This window comes from Agelaius phoeniceus, chromosome 3 (assembly GCF_051311805.1).
Source record: "Agelaius phoeniceus isolate bAgePho1 chromosome 3, bAgePho1.hap1, whole genome shotgun sequence".
Taxonomy (NCBI): Eukaryota; Metazoa; Chordata; class Aves; order Passeriformes; family Icteridae; genus Agelaius; species Agelaius phoeniceus.
Genome location: NC_135267.1, coordinates 77220193 through 77243627, shown reverse-complemented (window position 1 = coordinate 77243627; position 23435 = coordinate 77220193). Strand labels below are relative to the sequence as shown.

Below are 23435 nucleotides of genomic sequence, written 5' to 3'. Positions count from 1 at the left end.
CTGATCACTTTAACAGAGGCATCCTGCTTCACTTGAGTACTTAACCAAGAACATTTCCAAATAGTAACAGCCATGGCCATTATCAAAACCAAACACCTCTCTGGACTCTCTGCTTTGGCCACATATCAGTCACTGCCCTGTGTGACAGCTGAGTGAGTAAAATATAATGGGCCCTTGAACAGGTGACAGGGTCAATAATCAGTTAGGCCCTCCTGGGCTTAAAATTTAATGAATAAATACAGGATTATATGAAGAGATGTCAGGGAGAAAGCGCTCTTTGAAGCTTAGTTAGCATTCTTCAAACTACAAGATTATTAATCTAAGCCTGGAGAACAGCTTGTGTACTTCAGGGACCGTCTCCTTTTTGCAGCTGGTGTAATTTAAGAAGCCTACAAACAATCTTGTCTGTGTCTTTCTGACCACACAATTCAACACAAACTGCTACTGAGAGGGAAAGTAACTGCAAACATCCCAGTTACAGCAGGAAGATTAGGCAGGAGGCCAGCTGAGCAAAGAGAGAAGGCAGCAGAGCAGCTCCTGGACCTGGTGCCAGAGGTTAGCTATATGTTGTACTTGGTAAACAACAAAGTCCTTGTAGCTCTTCTCCTGCAGAAACCCTGCAAACAAGTTAAAGCAAGGAAAGGGAGTTATTTCCAGCAACCCCCAGAAGTGTGTGCATCCCATAGTTCTTTGTCAGATGCACAATAATTTTGAGAAAATAAAATTTAAGGAAGGGTAAGTCTCAGAGCAGAGATATTCGTCATAACTCCCCTAGTCTTTGTTAATGTGTTAAACATAGGAGCTCTGCTTTAATTTCAGTCCTGGCAAGAAGAATAAAAAAGAGAAAAAATAGAAAACCTTCACAATGCTTAACTATTATGGTCTAAACCAAAATTGCTAAATTCTTGTAAGAGAAGTAGCACTTCCACTTCCTGCATGAAGAAAACGGGGGAAAAGAGATCCAAAGAGGGAAAGGATCAGGCATTCAGCCTAGCCTCCTGACTCAGTGAGAATCAATTCTTTTGCTGCTTGCTGCATGGTCCTGCAAGTCAATGCAGATCCTGACTTCTTGCCTTAGATCTGTTTCAGGAGAGATTTTGCACCCACCAGGCAAAGTGTGCCAGCACTGGAGTGAGCAGTGTTATCGGGTGTCAGCTGCAGCACTCTGATACATCCTTGAGAACTAGCACATCATTAGGGATATTTTCACAATGGGATGTGGAGTCTTAGGTCCATGTCAGACAAAATTGAGGATGCTTTCAAGGAGGAATTAAAAAGACCATAACAACTTCTAGTAACTGTTCATTTAAATGTCCTTTGTCCATATGACTTCAGCACTATTTTTAAAATTTTCAAAAAGGTTTTGATAAAGCAACTCTGTATGCTCTTCTATTAAAAAACAAAACAAAACCCCAAAAAACACCACAAAACACCCAAACAGAGAGACACACACCACACCACCCCTTTCCCCCAAATGGAGGTATTTTTTCAAATGTGCTCTGGAAGAGAAATTAACAGGAAATATATTTCAGAGTGCAATACCCACTATAACAGATACAAAGTCTGAGTCTCTGCACTTTGGGCAGTTATTGCCACCTCCCTGAATTAGCCACAGTTTACACCTACTTGCACTGATATAAACGACAACACAAGAGCAAAGTGAGAGAAAACAGGTCTGCAAGGTCTAACCTCAGCCAAACACACCGGCAACCCTCTCCCAGAGCAAACTAAATATTTCACTATGTCTCATTTACTGTAAACTACAATAACACTAATAAGTTCTGTAGAATTACATGTAAAAAATTACACATTTTATACACTGGACTTACAAGAGATTTCATATTGACTGATATATACAGCAACATTGAAACACCCCTGTTCACATGTTACATTCTGAACACATTTTAAAATAAATTAGGATTTGTTCTTTGGCACAGCTCACAGGAGCTGCTTCCCCAGCAGCCACCTTGATGAAAAGCACAGTGAGAGTTCACACTCATCAAGGACTTGTCAGCACAAGGCATTGCAGTTCCTGGGGAGCACTTCCAATTCCCACAGGCAGGTATCTGTCTCAGTGACACAGCTTCAAGGGCACACCACAGACAGCCATGAGATTAAATATTAAACTCCCTGATCACACTGGCACACAACCTCAGCCATTATTATTTGCAAACATGGCTCAACAACCCCAGGTTTTTGAAGAGAGAAGTGATACTGTGGTTCACTGTGAGTTTGCTGAAAAGCACCAAGAGCTGTGGTGCTTCCAGCCTTCCTTATCTATGCTGCTAAAAATGAACCAACACAGATCTTTCTACACATCAGTCATCCCCTCTGGGATGTCAAGAGAGCACCAATATCATATCTGAGACTCCTCCACTCATGAATTTGTGCTTAAGAACTCTAGATGTTTTCCTGATTATCAAGTTTCACTCTAGAGATAACTGGAAATGTTTCATTTGAAGTAACTTCCTAAGGGACAGTCTTACAGAACATCTATTCAGATTATCTACCTGTATCCACTCTGTGTAAAGAAGCTTATTCTTTAGCATTGCTAAGTGTGAAAGGAAAAGCCCCTGTCAGAAGAGTCATCTGTCTATTTACAATACACCATCAGCTTTGCACCACTTTCCACACAGAGTGTTTCCCATCCAAAACCAACCTGCATAAGAACTAGAACACCACTACAGTGGGGTCTCCCTCAAGTACTTTCCTAAAAACACATTAAGATCCTAGTGAAGGATAAAAATTAATTTCAAATCCATGCCTTGTCTCTGATATGGGGGGAAAAAAACAAATCAGTCTCTGCTGAAAGACCGTTTTGGTTTAGGATGAGCTGCCTTAAATGGTCTAAGCAAATGATGATTTTTTTTTCATTCTTAAACTCCAAACTCTGTTTTTAGAGCTTTATCTTATATACCTGCTTCTCATTCCTAGAAATTATATATGGTACCTGATTTTTACATAGATACTCTGGCATCTCCCACTCCACATCTAACTCTATTTGCTGCTAAAGTTCAGAGTAATTTTAGAATGAAATTAATGCTAACACATATAACTTTAGAAAGCAGAATTTCACATAAATTTCAGCTGCTCTGGATAGAGCTAAAACAAGAGCAGCTGGTGCTCAGTAGGTTCTGATTTTGGAGTTGTGGATGCCAGAGGAAGGTGGACTGGAAAGAGAAGGAAGTTTGTTTATATGACTGATGTCAATTTCTTGCCTATCAGGGCCTGCTTTAATGATTTTTTTTCTTTTACCAAGAAGTGAAAGAATTTTGGTGTGGGTCCTCAGAAAATGCAGTTCCTCAAAATTCCACATCAAGAGGCTCAGTCTCTCTTCCCGTGCCTGCACTGGGGGCCAGGCCCCACCACCCACAGCCCTGCTTCTTCTAAAGCAGCTTCATGGCAGTCATGGCTGGGAGAAGGAAGGTCCAGGGTCTCTTTCAGGACATCTCAGGGAATAAACATAAAGTTTATTCCACACATAAAGTGTGCTCTGGGAAATAAAGGCTGCCTGAAGCATGAAGTGGACCAGTTTGGGGATTTATTTTGTTGTTATTAGAAACTAATGTGGGAGGGAAGAGAGGGTAGTCACAGTCTTCACTTACTAAGATTCAAGTTTTGTAGTAGTCACCAGACACACAAAACTCCAGGTCCCAGGCCCTCCTTGGCATTTAAACTTCATCCCTCTGAAGCCTAATGTTCCCATTCCTGGCCCCTTTCTTTTTCCTCTTCCTCTGCTACGCTGAGCACTACATGCACCTCACTCAGTTCTGTCCCCTTCTCAGCTGTGACAGTCTGCACTAAATTTCTCATTCCTGACTCTCAGCCTTCCTTGTCATCTTTTTTTCTCCTTTAAAACTTACCTTGGCTTTGGTCCCTACTTTTGAGGGATTTATGTCTATTCTGAAAGGGAGAGATATCACATTTATTTTAACATGCAAACTCAAAGAGTCGTAAGTTTGATCTAGGCTGCAAGGAGCAAGGGCACTTCTCATGTCCCCAGTCCTAAAAAAATCACACTATGAACCATTGCAGCCCAGCAGAAATATGGATTTCCCACCACCCTGGAATGGCTCCTCATTCTCCACTATCTCTTGTGCTGTCTGTGAAAGCTCTTCAAAGCTCTATCCTAGGTGACATTTTCTGTATCTTATCCTCAGGGAGCCTCTCCTCTTCACACTGATATAACTATTACCTTTAGGTAAATGGCTCACAAATCTGCATCTCAATACCAAAGTGATCTGCCTCAGTTTAGCACTACACATTTAATAACACATTTGATCTGCTGCCCTGGAAGGATAACTATTTGTTTAAACCTAAACTTTGCAGTTATTACTGAGCAGCTTGTGTTTTTCCTTTGATGTTATTTCCTTTTATGTTATTCCCTCTTCTCCATTGCTGTTAGCAGCAAAATTCTTCCCATTTCTAAAACTTCAATTTTCAATACCTACTTTTAATACCTGCTTTTTGTACCTAGCAGTGCTGGAATATTTCCCGCCTTTCAAAATCTGCTCCTGTGGTGGGTTCCGTTCAATAAAAGAAATAAATCCAGACAATATGCTTGTCCATCTTGATCTACAAATATTTTCTTCCTCAGTTCTTCACTGTTTCTGTCTTTTTGGACTAGTGATGAACTGAATGATACAAATACATCACACTCCCAGGACCTGTTGCACTTAGATATAGTAAGGTAATCACTTCATAGAAACTAATTACACACACAAAAAAAAAATGCAGCAGCAGTAACAAAAATTGTTGCTCTATCTTGTCTGTGACCCTCCTTCCTGTACTGCTGAATTTTCAATTCCTGCCCTGTTATACCTAAGTTCTATGCTAGAGCTGGGTAAAAGCTTTCACTTGCTGGCTTCTTGCAGTGCCAATGATCAACATATCCTCAAAGTGACATTTTGAAAAGCAACTTCACCTTGTATTAAAAATCTCCTCTTTCAGCTTTGTGCCTGACTCCCACTCCTGTTCCTAAATACCAGTTTTCACAAACCTTTTTGGAACCTTGATACAAATCAATCTAGTGCACCCAGAAGAAAGGGCAGAAAGAGGGACAGACAACAGCACTACAAACACACCAAATTTCCCTAGAATAAGAGTGAAGAAATTATTAATTTACAGATTTACACAATTTACTTACACTTTTAGTTCCTTCAGCTTACTTTCAGCTAAAATAATTACAATGGAAGAGTCAGCAATCATTGTATTGAAGCCATCATCTTTATGTTTCAGATCTATTTTTTGAGAAGCATGAAGCGAAGGAAGGAGTGACATGAATGCCACTGATGCAGGATTCTCTGCCATTTCAGAAAACTGAGACACACCTGTTTCCTCTCAGCATTCTCACTGATATCTTCACATGCCAGACCCACAAACCATTCCTTAGGGGCTGCTGCTGCTCTGCCATCCCCAGTAAATCAGCCATGCTGAGGGAAGCTTTCTAGCACAGAAGCTCAGCAGCGTGAAGCAGCTGGTGCCCATGCCAGGAAACTCTCCTGCCTCCAGCCAACACAAGCTGCTCCTCTGCAGCCACTGTTCTCCACAACAGGGCTGTCTGGCACGTTTCAGTCTCCAACAATGTCGGGGTCTTCACCTAAACCAAGATCACAGACTGCACTTCTATGCCTGAGGTGGGTTTTATTAAAGCTCCAGCATTCAGCACTTGAATACATACAATTCTGCTTAGACATAAACAGTGTTCCAAGTATAAGTAACATCTGAAAAAGTAATCTGTTTTCTTGCTATTCAGCCAAATGTCATTCACTTCCAGAGCTTATTAGATTTAGTGGCATCTTTCAAGAAAAAGGAAAATATCTCCTTACCTACCTTGTAATTGTTTTAATAGCTATTTGGGACAAATTCACAAGAATTACAGCTTTTTTGTAAAATATGGATTTTTTTTTTTTTGTTCATATTGATAGACAGATGTTCACTGTAGATCCTTTCCAGCTGAACTATTCTATTTTTTGTTTTTCATTTTAACACTCAAGAGAAGTATTGAAATGTGAACTCTGGATCTGGTCCTCCTCTAGTCTTGGGTTGCTCTCTGCAGCAATCCCATAAAAACCCTCTTTTCTCAGAATAACAAGAAGTTGGCCTTTCTGTAAACTGGAGAAGAACTGGAGAGAAAAATTATTTTAAATAATTATTTTTAACTTCATGAGGTGGAGGATCCTCATTTATCCAAAGCTGAAGAGTACAGCTGAATCAAATAAAAACTGAAAGAAGACTTGCCTTTTTTACAATGGGAGTAGGGAATTAAAGGAAAATGCAATGAAACTAACACTTATGGATATTTTCTCTGTGAGCATAAGCACCTAAGAGTGCAAGCAAATATTAATACAGTGGTTGAATATATCTCTGTAACCCTGATGGGCAGCAATACAAAACCAGGAAATGCTCTAGGCAATGTCTATGTAAAACCCACATCAATTGCTTGTATCAGTTAAAAAACAGAGATACATTTAAAGTAGTGCCAGTTTGTGAGCAGGCCTTTGATTGAGTTCCATTTGCATTTCATAGAGAAAAACAAAAGCTTTCTGGGCCTGATTCTCCATAGACTTTCACCCAACCCAGGTGGCTACCTATACACTTCCATTACACAGGTTATCACTATAGAGTGGCTCAGTATCATAAGTATTTGCAGCTCCTTGTGTGACTAGAAATATATTCCTAAAATGCAAAATACTAGGAGGAAGGAAAGCCAGCATCCAGAAGCCAATCTGTTTATGTGCCAATATAATATCTTGCTTTTCCTTCCCCATTCCTCTCCTGGGACCACAGCTAGGCTGCTTCAGGCTGGACATGCCAAAAGAGCAGACTTATTGCAACCATCCCATCTAAACTCATAGCCTGAATTTTCTATTTTCCATAGAGTATAACAGTATAACTGTTCTAAAAATACCTTGACTGCACTTCATTTGGTCATCTTTCATCTTGCCAGTATTACAGCCTGAAAGGCTCAGGGGTTTTCAAGTAATTTTCAAATGGCCTTTTCCCCTTTGAATGCATTAGAGGCTGCCCCTTCATTTCTCCTCTTTACTTTTCTCTCACCTGTTTGTGAACAATCACATCAGCCTCAGCCAAGCACACAGAAACAAGCACTGAGCCAAGGCATATTTGCCTTAGGTTAGGCAAACAGGGTCTGTGTGGCCACCCTTGGCCTGGGGCACGATGAAAGGCCACCCAGGCCCCCTCACGGTTTGGTGACACCCCAGCCACCCCTCCCTTCCTTTGGGAGCAATTACAGAGGGTCACCCAAAAGTGGCTACAAATAAACCTGTTTCCATGAGCTGAGAGAGGCTGCTCTCTCACTGCCAGCACTCAGGACCTGTTCTCTGCTGCCACTTACCCTGGTGGGAGCCCAGGGTGCTGTCATGGAGGGAAATCACCCAGGGCTTTCTCCGGGTGCAAGACTTGGCTTCCTGGCAGCTAATCCTGACTAGGCAGTAGCTCACATGTGGGTTTTATCTTAAATAAAGAATGAGAACAATTATACTTGTGTGTTTTCACTTTTGCTCTGTTAATGGGTAATTTCAACTTTCTTTCATGCTCTCCTTGCCAGCTCTGCACACTCTGCACACTGCACAAGAGTTAATCTAAATCCTCCTAAAGACATTAGCTGGTGCCGGAATTCTATGAAAAGTAATTTAAAGAATGGATGAAGTTTATAGAGATGTCTGCCCAGACAGTAAAGGTGGAAATGAACATGCTTTTAGTGGCAGTGGAATAAATCTGTTTTAGCAAAACATGGGTGCCAAGCCTTCCTGTCAGCCTACACAAAAACATGAAAAAGGCCCAAGCCCCCTTCCTCTGTGTAGGATGTCCTCTCATCAGAGAGGTTCACTGGAAGCTACTCCTGCCTCCAGCTTGGAGAATGTAGCTGTCAGGTGCAAAGAGAGAAAGCAGAGTGAAATTTGCTTATCCAAGCCATTTTCCAGCCTACAGCCCAAAGATTCCATCTGGTATCATCCAGTGTGCTGTGGGCCAAAGGCAAGAGCTCCTCATGATGTATTGTAGAGTTCCACACAGCACATTTTGCTCTGGAAGAAGAGAGACTGGGTCTGAGACTGAACAGGAAGCTGAAGCCCTCTTTTGATCAAAAGAAAAGTGTTTATCATATCAAATCAGTCATCTCTTCCTCTCACTTTAGAAGCCACATTAAAAGCCTCAGCTTTATAGCTTAAATCCTTTATCTCAAATCTAACTTGTCACCTGCATCCTTGCCACAGGAGGAATGTGCAGCCTCGACAGCGACATCAGCTGCAAGGGACCCAGCTGGAGCTGTCCAAGGGAGAGCTGGGCATTGACAAGGCCATTCTTCACCACTGGAGGTGAGGGCATCAGACAGGTGTGGGAGCTCTGCCCCCTCTGTGGCATGGGGACAAAACTTGTGCCTTCTCTCTTGAGCCAAACCAGAAAGCAACCCACACATTATGGGTGAGTGATGGGGAGGAGAAAAGTCCTTTGCACAAACACTGTTCAAAATTGCTGATGTTGCTACCTTGTCTGTGTGATGAATACACTACAAGTCTGGAGATGGGGAAAAACTGGTTCTGATGATCAGTCATTTAAGTGTTTAGTGTAAGCACTTCTGAGAAAAGGATAAAAGCTGTATCACATCACAATGTCACATGGAACACCTTAAGAACATCACTTAAGAACACCTGCCTCATGTTAAGGAAACCAAAAAGGTATATTAAAATTAAGCCACAAGATAATTAAAAATTCATCTCACAACACTCCCTAGCCATTTTATTTTCCTTTTTTCTTTCAAGCCCAATAACCTTCTTTGAAAGAAAAATTAACTTCTAATTCCTGTTCCATCACTAGAATCATGGGTAAAAAATGTGGGAAAATAAAAGGAGATAAATAATTTCAAAATCTCATCTTCTTCCTTTACTGCAAAACGGTCTTCAAAACTAGGCAGATCACTCCTCATTTATACTACACCTTTAACTGTTAGTAATACTGCCAGTTTTAACAATGCTAAGTTTTTCCAAGTTGTTGAAAGGTTAGGGGTCAGGTAATACACTTATTGTATTTACAAATAAAACTTTCAGCCCTATTGTCAAATATACAGGATAAAGTATATTCCTATATTCAAAAATAGGAATTCCTATATAGATATATTCCTATATGTGAATATTCCTATTCTGTTATCCCCCCCCCCCCAAAAAAAAAAAACATACATCTCTTTACTTTCAAACTGCTTAATTTGGTTATTCATGGGTTAACATTTGGTAAATGGGCTCTAAACTTGTAAATGACATTAAATAAAAAATTCTATTCTAGAACTGTGTCCTAATTTATATAACAAACATGGCAATTTATACAGCAATTTATATGCCCAGAACAGGTAAATTCAAAGATAAAATGATCACCTATGCACAATAAAAATAATCTGGATTTAGGATTAGAAGAGAGCAAGGGTCACCACATTTTTCATTGCTGTAAAAAAGGGATGTTATTTTTGTCCCTTGCAATATAAATGAGCTTTGTAGGCCCAACATGTGAAATACCTTCTGGACAGAACTGACTTCATGAAAAGATAGATGGATGGAACCACTGAGTTCATAATCAAACACCTGCTTTGACTTCTCTCCAGAGTGTGTTCTACTTAGGAAAAGAATGCAAACTGCAAATGAAACCCTCACTTATCCTCAGCAACCTGACAGGCTGGCCCAAGAAATACTGCCAAGTCTGGCAGACTGGGAGGGAGAGCGGTGAGCGCATCGCACGGAGGTGTGAGGAACGCGCCCACCCCGGCTCATCTGGCAGGGCACAGCTGCAGGGAACTGTACACAAAGAGGGGAAACAAGGGCCTTTGAGGGGAGGAGGTGAGAAGGGGCCTAAAGCAAAAATGGGAGATGCTTTGGTTTCCTTCATATCCTGCTGCTATTTCAGCCAAGCATTTTTCATCGCCAACTTACATGAAAAGTGGGTTTTTTTATACCAAAATAGTTTTCAGATGTCAGAATGAATCCCTTTGATTAATGTAATTAAAAACTGGGTGTACTACTGAGTCTTTTCAAGCATTCTTCATCACCATCCTTTAAACCTGCCCCTTTTGCATTTTCAGTTTACAGTACTTTTGCACAGAGACGTAATGAGCTGGAAGGGAAGGTGCTCTAGCAAGACTGGGACAAACTCCAATGAAGTTTCTTCTAAGCACTTTCACCCTCCTTATCTCTGTGTCATTCTTCAACTTACACACCCCCAAACATTCTCACTGCCTTCATGCCACTTAGTTTCTGTGTGGAACATGAAAAACCTGGATACACTGGCCAAAATTCTTTCCTTTAGGTCTTTGGCTTCCCCCTTATCAGGAGCAGCAGGTCCCTGAACCCAACAGAGAACTTTCCTAGCCTAGAAACACTGAATAATTAATATTTCTCTCCTCTTTCTATGGTCCCTTTCCACCCTATGTTATTCCCATGGTGTGCAGATGTACGTGAGTTCCTTCTCAAATTTACAGTAAAATTAAAGGATCACCCCAAGTTCCCCTTGTGTTTACAAGGGTGTTAAACATCATTCTTCACAACTGAGAAGGTACAAAGAGCTGAGACACTGCATGAGCATGTTCCTAAATCTAGCTCTAAATTTAAACCTTGCCAGGAGCCATCTGGCTGAAGAATACTGCAGGGGAAGCAAGGAGCAATTCCACCACCATGGGGCACAACTAGTCTAGCAAAACCACAGTGATGCCACCGCTTGACAGGCAAAAATGCTGTTCTGCTGGAAGAATGTTTCTTTTCAGGAAACATCCATCAGTGACAGAATTATTTTGCCTTTGTATAAGCATTCCAACCACAAGGAATGAGGCAGCAGGTCTCCTGCCACAGCAGATCATGGCAGTTGCCTCCACTGTTGTCCTGTATGAAGCACAGCTTAGGGAGGAGTGACTTTGAGTGGCACGACACCAGTCTGAGCAGCACTGTTTGAAAGCACAAGTGATTTGTTTAACTATAACATAAGTTACTTGCCTTTTTCAGCCGCTTACATGCTTTGCTTAGAGAAACCAGGGCCAGCTGCTCCATAATGGATCTTACAAAGGCACCAGAAGGCAAACTTTTGGAAGGCACCATTCTAAAGTCAAAGAAAAACCATAATCAGAATTTTACTGGTGACTTGTGTAAGAAATAGAAATTGCTCCATTTCAATAGTTTTCCAACACTTGGGTACTCAGTTTCTAGAGTAGCATTTATCTGCGTTTAAAAAAAATCTCTTAGCATCACAGTACTCATATATTTGTGGAAGACATTTTATGCTACAGGCAGAGTAATCTATGCTCCAGATCTACTGAGGGTGATTGAGACATAGAAATCATCTCCATAGAAATCAAGGAACTCCATAGAAATCAAGGAACTCCATAGAAATCAAGGAACTCTTAATCAACTAAAACTCCTTTCCCTTATTTCATGTACTGGTAGCCTTGATTCAACAGGCAAATTCAGATTAATGGAAGAGCTGCAGTAAACCAAGTTCATATTTGCAGGATTGTTGCAAAAATTAGGGTACAAACCAACATACAGGCGTGAAGAAAAAAAAGGAAAGTTCAAAACAGGAGCAAGATAGCAAAAGCCAGGAACAAGATCTCCTTATTTCAATGACTTTAAGAGGATCAGAATGAGCAAGTGATACATAAATTGTCAAAACCAAAAGTCAAGTTATTTCTCATCCTAACCCAAAGAAAAATGTCCTTGAATAATCATGCTGTAGTACAGTCAGTCATGGAAACCACTTGTTCACATGTTGGGCAAATTAATCAGACTCTCCATATTTTAGCACAGAGGCTTCTTTTTTATTTAAATAATTGAAAGATTGGATTACTTCAGACTTTAGCATTTCATATGTCTTTTCAAAATGTAGTTCAGTTTTCCTTTTTCTAGAGACTGGGATGCTTTTGGTTTAACAAGCAGAAAAAACAGACTGAGAAGAATTACACTAAAGGAACAACACCATATTACTGGGCTTGACTCTCAAGTGACACAAATGAGCACTGATCCATTGATGCTAATGAGTTACACACTCCTACAACACTTAAAGATCTGGCTTCTTTTCTTGCTTCCTTCTTGCTCTCACTTTTTACAATCAGTTTTGGTTTGGAGCTTCCTTTCCCTCCTCCCCCCAACTAAACTGCCTAAATATTCAACTACCACCACATGTGTAAGAAACTCAACTTTTTGATTTTGTATACTCAGGTTTTCTTTCGAGCTGTTAACTATTACAGCCCAGTGGAAACAGCAGCCAAAATTCTTCACAATCCTGTTGGTTCTGTAGTTTATCCTTTAGCCTTCCAGTCTGAAAAAGATGATATGGAAATATTAGATTAGTAAATACTCAAACCCAAGAACAAAAATACCAAAGATACCAAATACCTTGCTAAATTTTAGAAGATGTTCTAGAGATATAATTAGGAATGAGAAGACCCTAAAATATACTAAGCTTCTCCTTGAAGATGGGTCAAATCTGTTTATTCCTCCCTTTGCTGTTTTCTGAGCATCATCTTTCCACACAGAGGAAAGCAGCTTCTTTTTCTTACTCATCAAGATCCTTCAGGAGTTACAGGAAAGGGCTCCCACATTAGTTAGATATGCTTTTCCTGAGATCAGCCTGCAAATTTGAAAATCTGCCTGGCTATATGTTAAGGACATTGAACCCTGCTTCCTTCCCCCTCTCTCCAGTACCTAGGTGAGTACAGATTAAATGTTTGGAACTCCATACCTAAATCCTCATCTTCTACACTGTGTAAAGTTTCCTTCAGGTCTTAGTAGCTTCCAAACCCCCTGCCTGATAAAGAAAAGCTCCAGACAGTGTTATCTAGGTTGGTAACACAAAATAACATGAGATAATACTCTGTGGACAGTGCATCTGCAAGGTGTATGAGCCAAATGCATATGGGAGAGATATGTAGGTGAAACAGAGCTGAAACCAGAGCCAGTGGCAATCAAGGAATTAGATTTATATGCCCAGACAAAGTGCTCTGCACTTCAATGAAAGCTTCTCCCACATTGTCTGGTCTGCCTCTGAGGGCATCTCAAACACTGTCTGAAACCTGCTAGAGAACTGGCTCTCAAAAACAGCCTTATCACAAACTGCTTCAGGTCTTTGCAACCATTTTATGTTTGTGTGTATTAAACTGTACACCCCTTTGAACAGAGGACAAATACCTAAACATTCCCACAGTAGTAATTAATTGCTAAATTGAGATAGAGGTATTTTTTTCTCTGAAGTCTGTGTAGTTCTCTAGGATCACTGAAACTAATTTCCCTTGACACCACTCAAAAGGTACCCCAACACCACAACCCAGTGTAGGAGAAGCAGAGGATTTAAGATTATAGGATTAGGATGTTTTTACTGTTCTAATTCCTTCTTCATCAGTAACATGTATATGTGGAGATTCACCCCAAACTATTCGCTGTCTTGGTTAAAAACAGAGGTTTCACTCCTTTTTCACAGCAGGGAGGTGTTCACACTGTGGCTGATACTAACAGGCTCTCTGGTTAGGGAAACCAAGAACAGGATAAGCAAAGGGTCTGAGACACTGCCCTGTGTAGTTTTCTTTTAGTCTCTTTGGATTAGAAGAAAAACAAAACAAAACACTAAACCAGACAGCAGCTGTATCACATACAGAAAGGGGACTCTTCTGTATGGAAGTTCTGAGCATGCAAGGTTTCATTCTTCTTCAACAGACATTAAAAAAAAAAAATTGAGATTTATAAGAGAAATAGGTATTTTAGGAAAACAGATGCTTATAAATAAACCACAGTTATTTGTAGTATTTTTCAAAAGTTCAACCATGCAAAGCCTTGTAGTAGGCAAAAGCCCCAGACATGGTTATTGCATAATTTTTGTATAAAATAAATATATATTGCATATAATATATAATTTATTATATAATATATAAAAATAATATATATTGAAAAAGATCTGCTGCCTTTTCAAATTCAAAAACAATATTCAAAGAAAATGTAACTTTAGAAGCCTAAGAGAACTAAGGAATAGTCTGAAGTACGAGACAATTTGCAGTGGGGCAGTTGATGTCCAAGGATGTCCACTTAAAAGCAAAATAAAGTTTTGGTCAGTATTTTTTTTCCCTTCCAGTAGCTGGGAAACAAAGCACAAAACAAATGACAAGTAAACATTCAGCCACAGGAAGCCATTAACAACAGTGGGCACCAATTAGGGCCCAGCAGGTATCCTTTACACCGCCTGGTGCTCTAGCTCCTCCTCAAATACTTTGGCATAACACTCACAAACTCAGGCTTAGGAAACAACAGGCTGTTTCATTTACTCTGCAATTTGTAGCCACATATTCCTGCTGATAGGCCCATAAACCTGTTTGTAGTCTTCTTCTGTTTCCCTTCAAGTTTGTGCCATTAGAAACTACAATTACTGTCTGTCCAAAGAGAATACTCTTCAGGAAAGAAAATAAAATTGAGATACTGTGATCCTTTTCCTCTTTGTCTCTCTCTCACTCCTTTTCAACTTCTCTCTTGGAGGAGAATGCATAACACAATGGCTGATGTCAGGCAAATGGGCTCACTGAGAAAAATATGTGTGAATTCTCAGATTTTTGCAACAAGGACATTATTTTTTCAAATCACAAATTTTCCAGTTGAATAGAGTGAAAAGCACATAGCTCCCAAAAGTAAGTCAAAGTTTGCAAGATTTAAAAAAAAGTAAAAAATATACTCTACTTCAGCCAAAACCATTGTACAAAATATATACACTTTTGAGATCCTTATATCAACTGTAAAATATTTTGTATCTCCTATCTAAAAAACCCAAGCCTTTTAAAGTCAATTATAGATTGTGCCTTACTTCTTCCCTTAGGAAGCACAGAGTTTTATTGACATATGACACAAACTAAGATTCTCACCTTTACATTGAGATTGTAAAATAGAGAATAACAAAGCAAGTTACAATCTCCCACACTGAGATTTTACCAGCTTGTCACTGTTTTTTCTGAAATGAAAAAGTACTTTCATGGCATTATAGCACTGCAAAAAGCAGAGGAAAATCAGAGTCCAGCCCAGAGAACTGAGGGATCTTCTCAGTGAGTGTCACGATACAAAACAATATGGGTGAAACAACCCATTCAACTCCCCTAAATCAACATTTGTCTTACAGCCATCCACAGCCAGGGTGCTCTCATGTGCCATTTCTGTTTCTGTCTTGCCAAATGCAAGTTAACCAAAACATTACCAGTTGAAGCTTGAGAGTTTCTTGATGCTTTTGACATTACAAGACTTCAAGGAAAGCAGATCAAAATTGTGCTAATTCAGAGCTCTCCATGTTTCTCTTTGATTTTCCTTCATTTTAAATTACTTTTTTTCCACTGTTTTTTGCTGTTTGAAAAAAATCAAAGCAAACATCAGCAAATGAGTAGTTTACTTTCCACTTGCACTAAATGTTAAATCCCCACTGTCTTTTGGCAAAGGTGTGCCCAGTTACCCAGCTCTTTGCTCCCTGCACTGCCTTTGCTGACAGTTCTCACTGGAGCTGCCAACTCCTGCTCCTGCAGCAGCATGGCAGAGCTGTGCAGCCTCTGCATGCAACAGCCCCCACAACCAGCACTGAAAATCATCTGTGGCAGAGGGATAAACTCTGCAACAGAATTCCCAGAACACCTTCCAATGACTTTTACAGAACAACCAGATACATACATTGAGCCTTGTGTCTCAGTACTGCCAAACAGGTGTGTGGTATAGAAGTGTCCTTATCATGCCCAGATATTGGCAGCCTAGAATCCAGAAAGGTCACTGACAAACCACCCACACAAGTCCTTGTGTGTGCCCAGAGCTCACCTGTGTGCTGCTCATGTCATGGGAAGTGTTTAGGCTCCACTGAGGACTGCAGCAGTCCTCACTCCTCAGTGCTGCTGCTCGGCATCTCAGCACTTCAAGGAGACCATGTGGCTACCAAGGGAGAGAAATTCAGTACCTGTCTGATTCCTCTTGGCTCAGAAGGGAACTAGGTGCTGAAGGCTCCACATCACTGTTTCCTGGCATGCTGGGACAGGAGCACTGTGTGACAGAAGTGAGTGAAACAATCCAGGCACTGATATTCCTCAGCAATACAGAAAAAGGTCAGGTGAGGAAGCCTGAGAACAGGAAGGCAAACCAGCTTGCCCATTTCTACAGATCTAGACTTATGAAAGAACTGGACTGAGTGGACTCTGCTGATGTGCTGCTCCATGAATACATGTGAACTCAAGCATCCTCCTCCATAGCTAAAAGACTACAACTATTGTGGACATTTACAGAATTTTCACAATGAGGTTTATTTGTTTCATTTGAGATTAGCCCAAATGGTCCTTTCCCAAGTACCAAACTGGCTGGAAAGTTTCACCCATTACAATGAGAGCTTCCCTGTTCCTCTCTGGGAAGGGAGCAGTTGTGCCTGTGTAACTTATCTCATGCACACATTTCAGTTTTGTCTTGATACTTCTCAGAAAGAAATTTGGGACAGAAAATAACACAACTAAATACTGATCATCTAAGTGCACACGAATCCATACACAAAACACCAACTAATAAGAAAGGTGTTATTTACACAACTGAGTGTATATTTATTATCAACCCTTTCAGCACTAAGAATATATCTTTGAAAACTACATCTTATACTCTAAGGCCAAAAGAGGCAGTGCCCCTGCTCTACAGCCACCTAGAAATCAGGTGGCTTGTCCAAGCCAGTCATCTAGGCTCCTTCTGTAGTCAAGCAAGAGAGATAAGTGTCTCCAGGTTGCCATTTATCCCATTCTAGGATAGGTGAGTAAAACAGGTGAGATGAATCCCTGGCATGGTATCTGCTGGGGGAGGGTGAGGAATTACTTCCTAGATTACTCCCTTAGGAGAGATACTTAACTTTTAGCAGCTAATGTTGAGAGGAATCCCATGCTACGAGATTAGGGAGGATTATAAAGATTCACACACTTGTGAAAATTCCCATTATATTGAGCTTACAAAGAAAGTCAAAATTTAAATTTCCCATGCAAACAAAACCAGCTCATACTCCCATTCAAACTGTAGATCACTAAGTCTATTATAGTCAGAGATTTGTGGAAGTTTTGTGTGTTTTCATAAAAAAATAATGCTGCTCTATTTTCCCAAGAAAATGAGGTTCACATTCTGACTATTGAGAAATTGTCTGTTGCAAACCTGTTAGCCATTTAAGTATGACAGAGATACACAAAAACACTTGAAACATCTAGTGGGAGCATGTTACCAAGTAAAGGACAGATCTGTCAGTGCTGCCAAAGAGGAAAGGTGGGAACATGACATCACTCCTGAGATCAGAAATGAAACTTAACTCAGGGAAGGAACTTGTTTAGCTCCATTCTGCTTCCATTCACCTGACACCCCAGTGAAGGTGTCAGAGACAAAAGTTTTCCACATCTGCTGCTCTTCAGCAGTTAAAGGTTCTGTTCAGGTTTTGCACAGCATCCCTGCAAACAGTAAGAACAGCTCTCACCAGCAGTATCTCTCAATGGTGTGTCCTGCACTACTGGAACCAGTGGCACCATTTCTTTTTCTCCGTGCTAGCTAAGTGTGTGCTAGCATTTACTGCCTATAAACGCAGGTCATTCCACCAGGCAAACATCTCAGAACAAAAACCTGCTCAGCACAGTTTGCAAGTTCTTTTAAACCACTAATAGTTACATTAAATAAGGGAAAATATTTAATACTTGGATGAGAGTAACACCTGGCATTCTTGCAAAGCTAACTCTTAAAGAAATTGAAAAATTCAGACTCGTACTAGTAACATATATAATCTTCAGTCACAGTTTCTCCCTGCATGGAAAAAACAATGTGCTACTTCACATGCCCTGAATAAACTAAACTCAGAAATAGGTTGAGAAAGGGGCAGACACTGCATTTACTGTTTTTCTCTGCTCATTTTCTACTGTCACCCCCTTTAGGATTTTCCCTTCTCATGTCAATTATTTACAAAATGGGGAGAAAGCATAAAGACATGATTAAATGACATTATGATTAAAAGTAGCTCTAAACTCCAGAAGTCAGAGCCCAATGCCAGAAAGCAAGTAGAACACGGACATGAGATCTGCCTTTCTCTGCATTGCTGTGGCCAGTTGAAAAGATTCACAGATACCTACCAGCACTATATTGATATTCAAGTGTTGAAAAGCAACTGTCACAGTCACAACTGAAATGCCAGCCTACACACAGTGATTCACATCTTGTGCTCCTTCAAATATAACTATAACCCTGTCATGCAAACAATCCCATGGAAATCCAAAATGGGTGAGGAGGGAAGCAAAAGCTTTCATTTCCCAGTTACTTTGCAAGCATTTCACCTGTCTTGTCCCAGAGTCTGGTGCTGCATTCCAGTCGTGCAAGCACCGGGAAGGCTGGGGAGGTGTGAAAGGACTGTAAAACAGAAACACCAGGAGACACCAGGGAGATCATCAGGTCACACAGCACAGTTTTACAGCCCCAGTCTGCAGCCACACCAGCTCACAGACAGCCAAAGCCTGGCCTTCTGCAGGCAGGGAGAGGAGCAAAGCAGTGGCTCCGCTGGATACACCCGCTTGCTTCCACTCTCCATAACCCATCCTACAAGTCCATTCCCACACGGAGCAGCTGTGAGATTGGAGTTCACAGAGGTGCTGAATTTGAAGCATTAAAGCATGTCTTTTGGTGCATTGCTCCACTGCAGACATAAAATATTATGGAGGTTTTCTTGTACTACCTGCTACATCCAACAGTGAAACAGATGCAGGTCCTCTGTTAGATGAGAATCCAGCTCTCCGTTTCTCCTGCAGCCACTTTTCCCCTCTTCCTCTTCAACAGTCTCCAAATTCTTTTCTTCTGAAGAAAGCATCTGAGAAAAATTCCAAAATTACCATCCTTTAGTCCTACACACTTTCATTTTTAATACAGTCTATCATAACCAAGCCTGCAGTCTTTAGGTTATTTTTACTTTTTTTCTCAAAATAAATAGCTGTTGAGATTAAAAATTAGTGATTATCTGCTAATATACCAATGAACTGCACGCCCAAGCTAAAGATTTTAAGTTTTACAGACTTCATCAGTACAAATGACTCCAGAGGACCAGGAGTGTCACACCTCATAAGATGCATTAAGGACACATTAAGATTAATGAAACAGGCAGAATCTGGGAGCACATCTGCATTAGCACAGCACCAAACAGAGGAGGCTGAACCTGCAGAATGAAAGTCAGTGCTGAGGACCCAGCACCCACCCAGTTTTTTTTTTTACTCTGAGCTACCTCTAGTATGGAGCTGTGGACCAGAACACCCACTGGCAGCTGGCACACACAAGGCAAAGCAATTCCATCCATCCCACCTCAGCCCCACCTCATCATGGGAGCCTCCAAGTGCCAAAGGGGAGCAGCTGGAGACTCACTTCAAAATAGGTCTGAGGCAATTAGCTCTAAAGACTTTTGCTACATAAATATTAATAGCAATATTTTAATGTAACTCAAATACTTCCAGTTAAAAATGGTTGGCATAAAGCCAGTTTAAAGTTTGTCAGCAGCCATGGTCACTTAATTAAATATGTTTCTTTTCATCACCACTGCTATTTTCCTGCTCTATACCTAAAACACTCCAGGGCACACCATAGCCATGCAAATGTGCCTGTAAATGGACATGAGTGAAATTAGACATCTACAGGCCTTTGCAAAAAAAGAGCTGAGCTATTCATTTCTAAAAGTGTAGTCTCCCTCACAGGTAGATCTTGGGCAGAAAAGAAATTGTTTGTTTTTATTTTTAAATCTGATTTAATTTCCATACTTATATTAAATCCATGTATATAACTCACTGTGGAAAACATACAATTTTAACAAGCTTAAGATACTAGAAGAAAACTTGATCTGTTGCTTCTTTTTAGGCTTTGAGGCCCACATGACACAGTGGACAAGGCTACAAAAGTTTAACCATCTTGTGTGTGCAGGCCCAGGTAGAGGAGGTCTGCATTTTCCAGTCACCCATGTGTTTATTTGACATAAGATATAATGGGAAATAATGCTGTGGAAGCCCCAAGCAATAATGTGTGAGGCACTGCTGCAAAAAGAAGCATTAACATACTTTTACAAATTGTTATGACAACTTAGTAATTGGATACAGCAACTTTTCCAGACCTATTGGCACATGAGTGTGGGAAGAGCTTGCCTGGAGGCTGCTGGTTCTGCAGGACAGTAGCAGCAGGCAATTCAGGGATCACTTTCACTGGCAGCTGCAGGTCAGCAGAATAAAGGGGAAAATACTTTGGAGAAAAATCTCTAACAACAAAATACAAAAATAGACTTTTGATGGTTTGAACAACATAAAGCTATTGGAAACTGAGCTGTTGCATTAGATTTATTTCAAGAACATAAATAGCTAGTTTGATTTTAAAAGCACATCAGCCTCCATTACCAAAGGAAGGTTTTCTTAGCCCTCAAGCTTTAACAGAATCACCTAAGTTTAAAACAATTCCTAACAGTTCGTGAGGCACATTTAAGACAAGGCACCAGAAAAAGGGTGCATGCAAGGATCTATCCTATTCCTTCCCCACCTGCAACTCTCTGCTCTTGCTTAAACTAAACACTGAATTTTAATCGTTTACAAACCTTTTATTTCAGTTTAGTGTGACTTATGTTAATTCAGTCTAAATCCATTGCTTACCAACATAAGCTAAACAGAGGGAATTCTAAATTACAATGACTGTTAAAACAAGTTTTTTCCACTGCAATATCTAAGTCAGTATGAAACTGACCCGAGCTTTAGAGGTAATTTTGGAGTTAATAAAGCCCTAAAGTACTCAGAAACAAGTAGGCTACAAGTGTTCGTATAAATAAAACAAAACTTGTAACACAGAGCAGCCTTTGTAGCACTTTCTTAATAAGCTTTGATAAAATACAAGTGAAAATACTCTGCTCAACATTTCCCTAACCTTTAGCTATAAAGAAAAAAAGGCACAGATGCATCAATACTTTTCAAATTGATTGATATTTTACACAAGATAAAATAAAGATTCATATGTCATGATTAAAGTAATTCTCTCCCAGTGGTGACTGTGTCACTCCAAAAATAATTCAATGCACTATTCCCCTGCTAAGTATGGAGAAAAGTGTTTCCTTTAGAAGAGGAAATTCTCTTAAGGAAGTTGTTTTAAGCTAAATAAAAGTTCAGGATGAAGCCAGCAAAAGGTGTGAAGGATTTCTCTTTGATTTCCCAGCTTGTGTATTTGGGCTCAGACACAGACTACATTTTATGCACATATTAATAGGATGCTAATAAGCCTACAACTCTGCTTTGACAGGGACCTGTAGAGACAACCTGATATGTGGCACCAGATATAATAGCTGTCTTAAGCAGGAGATTTATTTCCTCTCACACAGGGGGTCAATCAGACAACATATTTTTTAATTACAAGTTCAGATGAGAATGTTGTGCAAAGTTAGGCTGTTAATTTTGCTGTAATGTTTCTCTGTTAAAGTAAACCCTCAGAAGATCAAAATAGAACCCAAGCCTTTGAGACTAAATAGGAGCAGCTTTTGCTCTTCACTGGTAACCTTACAAGCAACATGAGGCCACTCAGTTGCAAGCCCTCATAAATTACTAGGTCACAAAAACAATCTTGGTATCAAAAGCACAAAAATTGGCAGCATTTACTTCAACAGCTTGCTGCATCCCATGGAAAACTTGGAGGGAGATCCAAGTTTTTTGCTATCTATCTGTAAACTGCAGAGATATTTCAAAGTTAAATCTTCTTAAAACAACACTGAAAATTTTATAAGAGCAATAAAAAGAAAAATAAAAAATAGTAGGTAAGACTAATCTCAATCATGTATTTATCTGAATTTCTGTTTACCATTTAAAAAATAATCCAGAAATTACATCTATTATATCTGGTGCCACATATCCTAAAATTTAATTTAACCACACATTCAAGCAAGGCTTCTATATACTTTCTCCCCCAAACAAACTTTGTTTTCATCATTTCAACTTGGGGATTTTTTTTGTATTTCTTGAACAACAAAAAGAGATTAGGACAAACTTTTTTCATCATCAGACACTAAAAAAAGGCCTTTTGCTTGAACAGCACATGCAAAATAGAATTTAAAAAATAAAAAATAAAACAAACAAACAAACCCAACAACTAAAAAACTCTCAAAACCCTCACAATGCTCAGATAGCTGTCTTAAGATGATTTTCATTTTAATTTGAAGTAAAAATTCTGGAAAATTGTGATTTTTCTTAACCTGTCAACACAGAAGCTTCTGCCTTTTATTAACTGTTGCTTTGTTGAACCTTAAAAAAATTATAACAAGAAGTTTTGTTGCTGTTTAAAAACAATTCTATACAACTTAAGCATTTTGCATTTATAATATATAGCTATAGATACATATTTTTCAATATATTTATATTTCCAGTCTGGTCAATTGACCAGCATGTCTGCATACAGTGACTTGTAAAACTGTGTCAAATATCTTCTCCTATCCCGGGATGATTCTCAGCTTCAAACTTTTTTCTGCCATTTCAAGGCTCTACTGACAATGACTTCAGCTGTCAACAAAAAAAAAAAAAAAAAATGGACAATTGTCACTCATCAGTTGCTCTTATCTGTCAGCTTGAAGAAATTAATGCAATCCTTCTATTTCTTTGTGTGAAAAAAATGAGTATAGTTCTGAAATTACAGAGTAGCTCATTAATTTGAAAGTTGACTAAATGCGATTCCCCTCCCCTTTCCTGTCATTTCTGCTTCCAGAACAGGGAGTTTCATCTGTTTCCTTGACCTTCTCCTCAGGGGAATGAGAGGAGCCAAAGCAAAGTTCCACCCAAGGTTGTCTCATGCCTGCAAATGGTTCAAGATGCCCTCGTGTCCCTGCAACTGACTCCAAAGGGCTCTCATGAAAGTCACCCAGGACATTCTGAAATGGGCACCTGTGCTGCTCCAAGGGGCTGTTCCTCACTCACACAACTGCAGCCACCACAGCTCCCATGGAGATGTTCTTCTGTAAATCTCACCTGCCCACGTGGTCTCTGTGCTGGACACAAGTCACTAACCCTCCTCACAAGGCTGGAAATCCTGCTTTGGATGACAAGTAGAAAGGTCCAGAGCTTCAGGCACCGGCTTCTCTTGCAGAGGGAGGAGGTCTAGGGGAGCTCCACAGGGTCTTGAAGGCTGTGCCTTGATGTTTGTGTATCTGGTTAGAGCGACACTGAAAGAATAGCAACAAGTCAAGTAAGTACACTTGCAAAATCTATTGGTTTCCTAGCTGCAGGACTTAAAAAGCCAGGGTCAAAAGAGGAATATTTAAGTTTTGACAAAGCAGACAAACCATAAACCAGAGCTCAATCTGTTGTGTTGTTATGCAGGCTGCACACAGATATAAATGCACATATACATGCTGGTGTAAGATACAAAACACGTAAATGCTCTGCTGGTCACATT

General features: G+C 40.0%; 1 protein-coding gene across 3 annotated transcripts in view; it reads right to left on the bottom strand.

Moving 5' to 3' along the window:
- LOC143693582 (uncharacterized) overlaps nt 1–23435 on the bottom strand; it is a 68714-nt gene that overhangs the window by 23851 nt on the left and 21428 nt on the right. For 2 of the 3 annotated variants that reach the window (XR_013181417.1, XM_077175664.1), the window contains exons 2-5: nt 23009–23202; nt 18724–18855; nt 12189–12309; nt 10992–11094 (exon numbers count right to left, since the gene is read on the bottom strand). Coding sequence is in view for 2 of the 3 variants with exons in the window: in XM_077175664.1 (XP_077031779.1) it covers nt 10992–11093 (102 nt within the window). In the remaining variant the exon portion in view is untranslated. The remainder of the gene's footprint in view (nt 1–10991; nt 11095–12188; nt 12310–18723; nt 18856–23008; nt 23203–23435) is intronic. The other variant, XM_077175665.1, reaches the window with a different exon arrangement.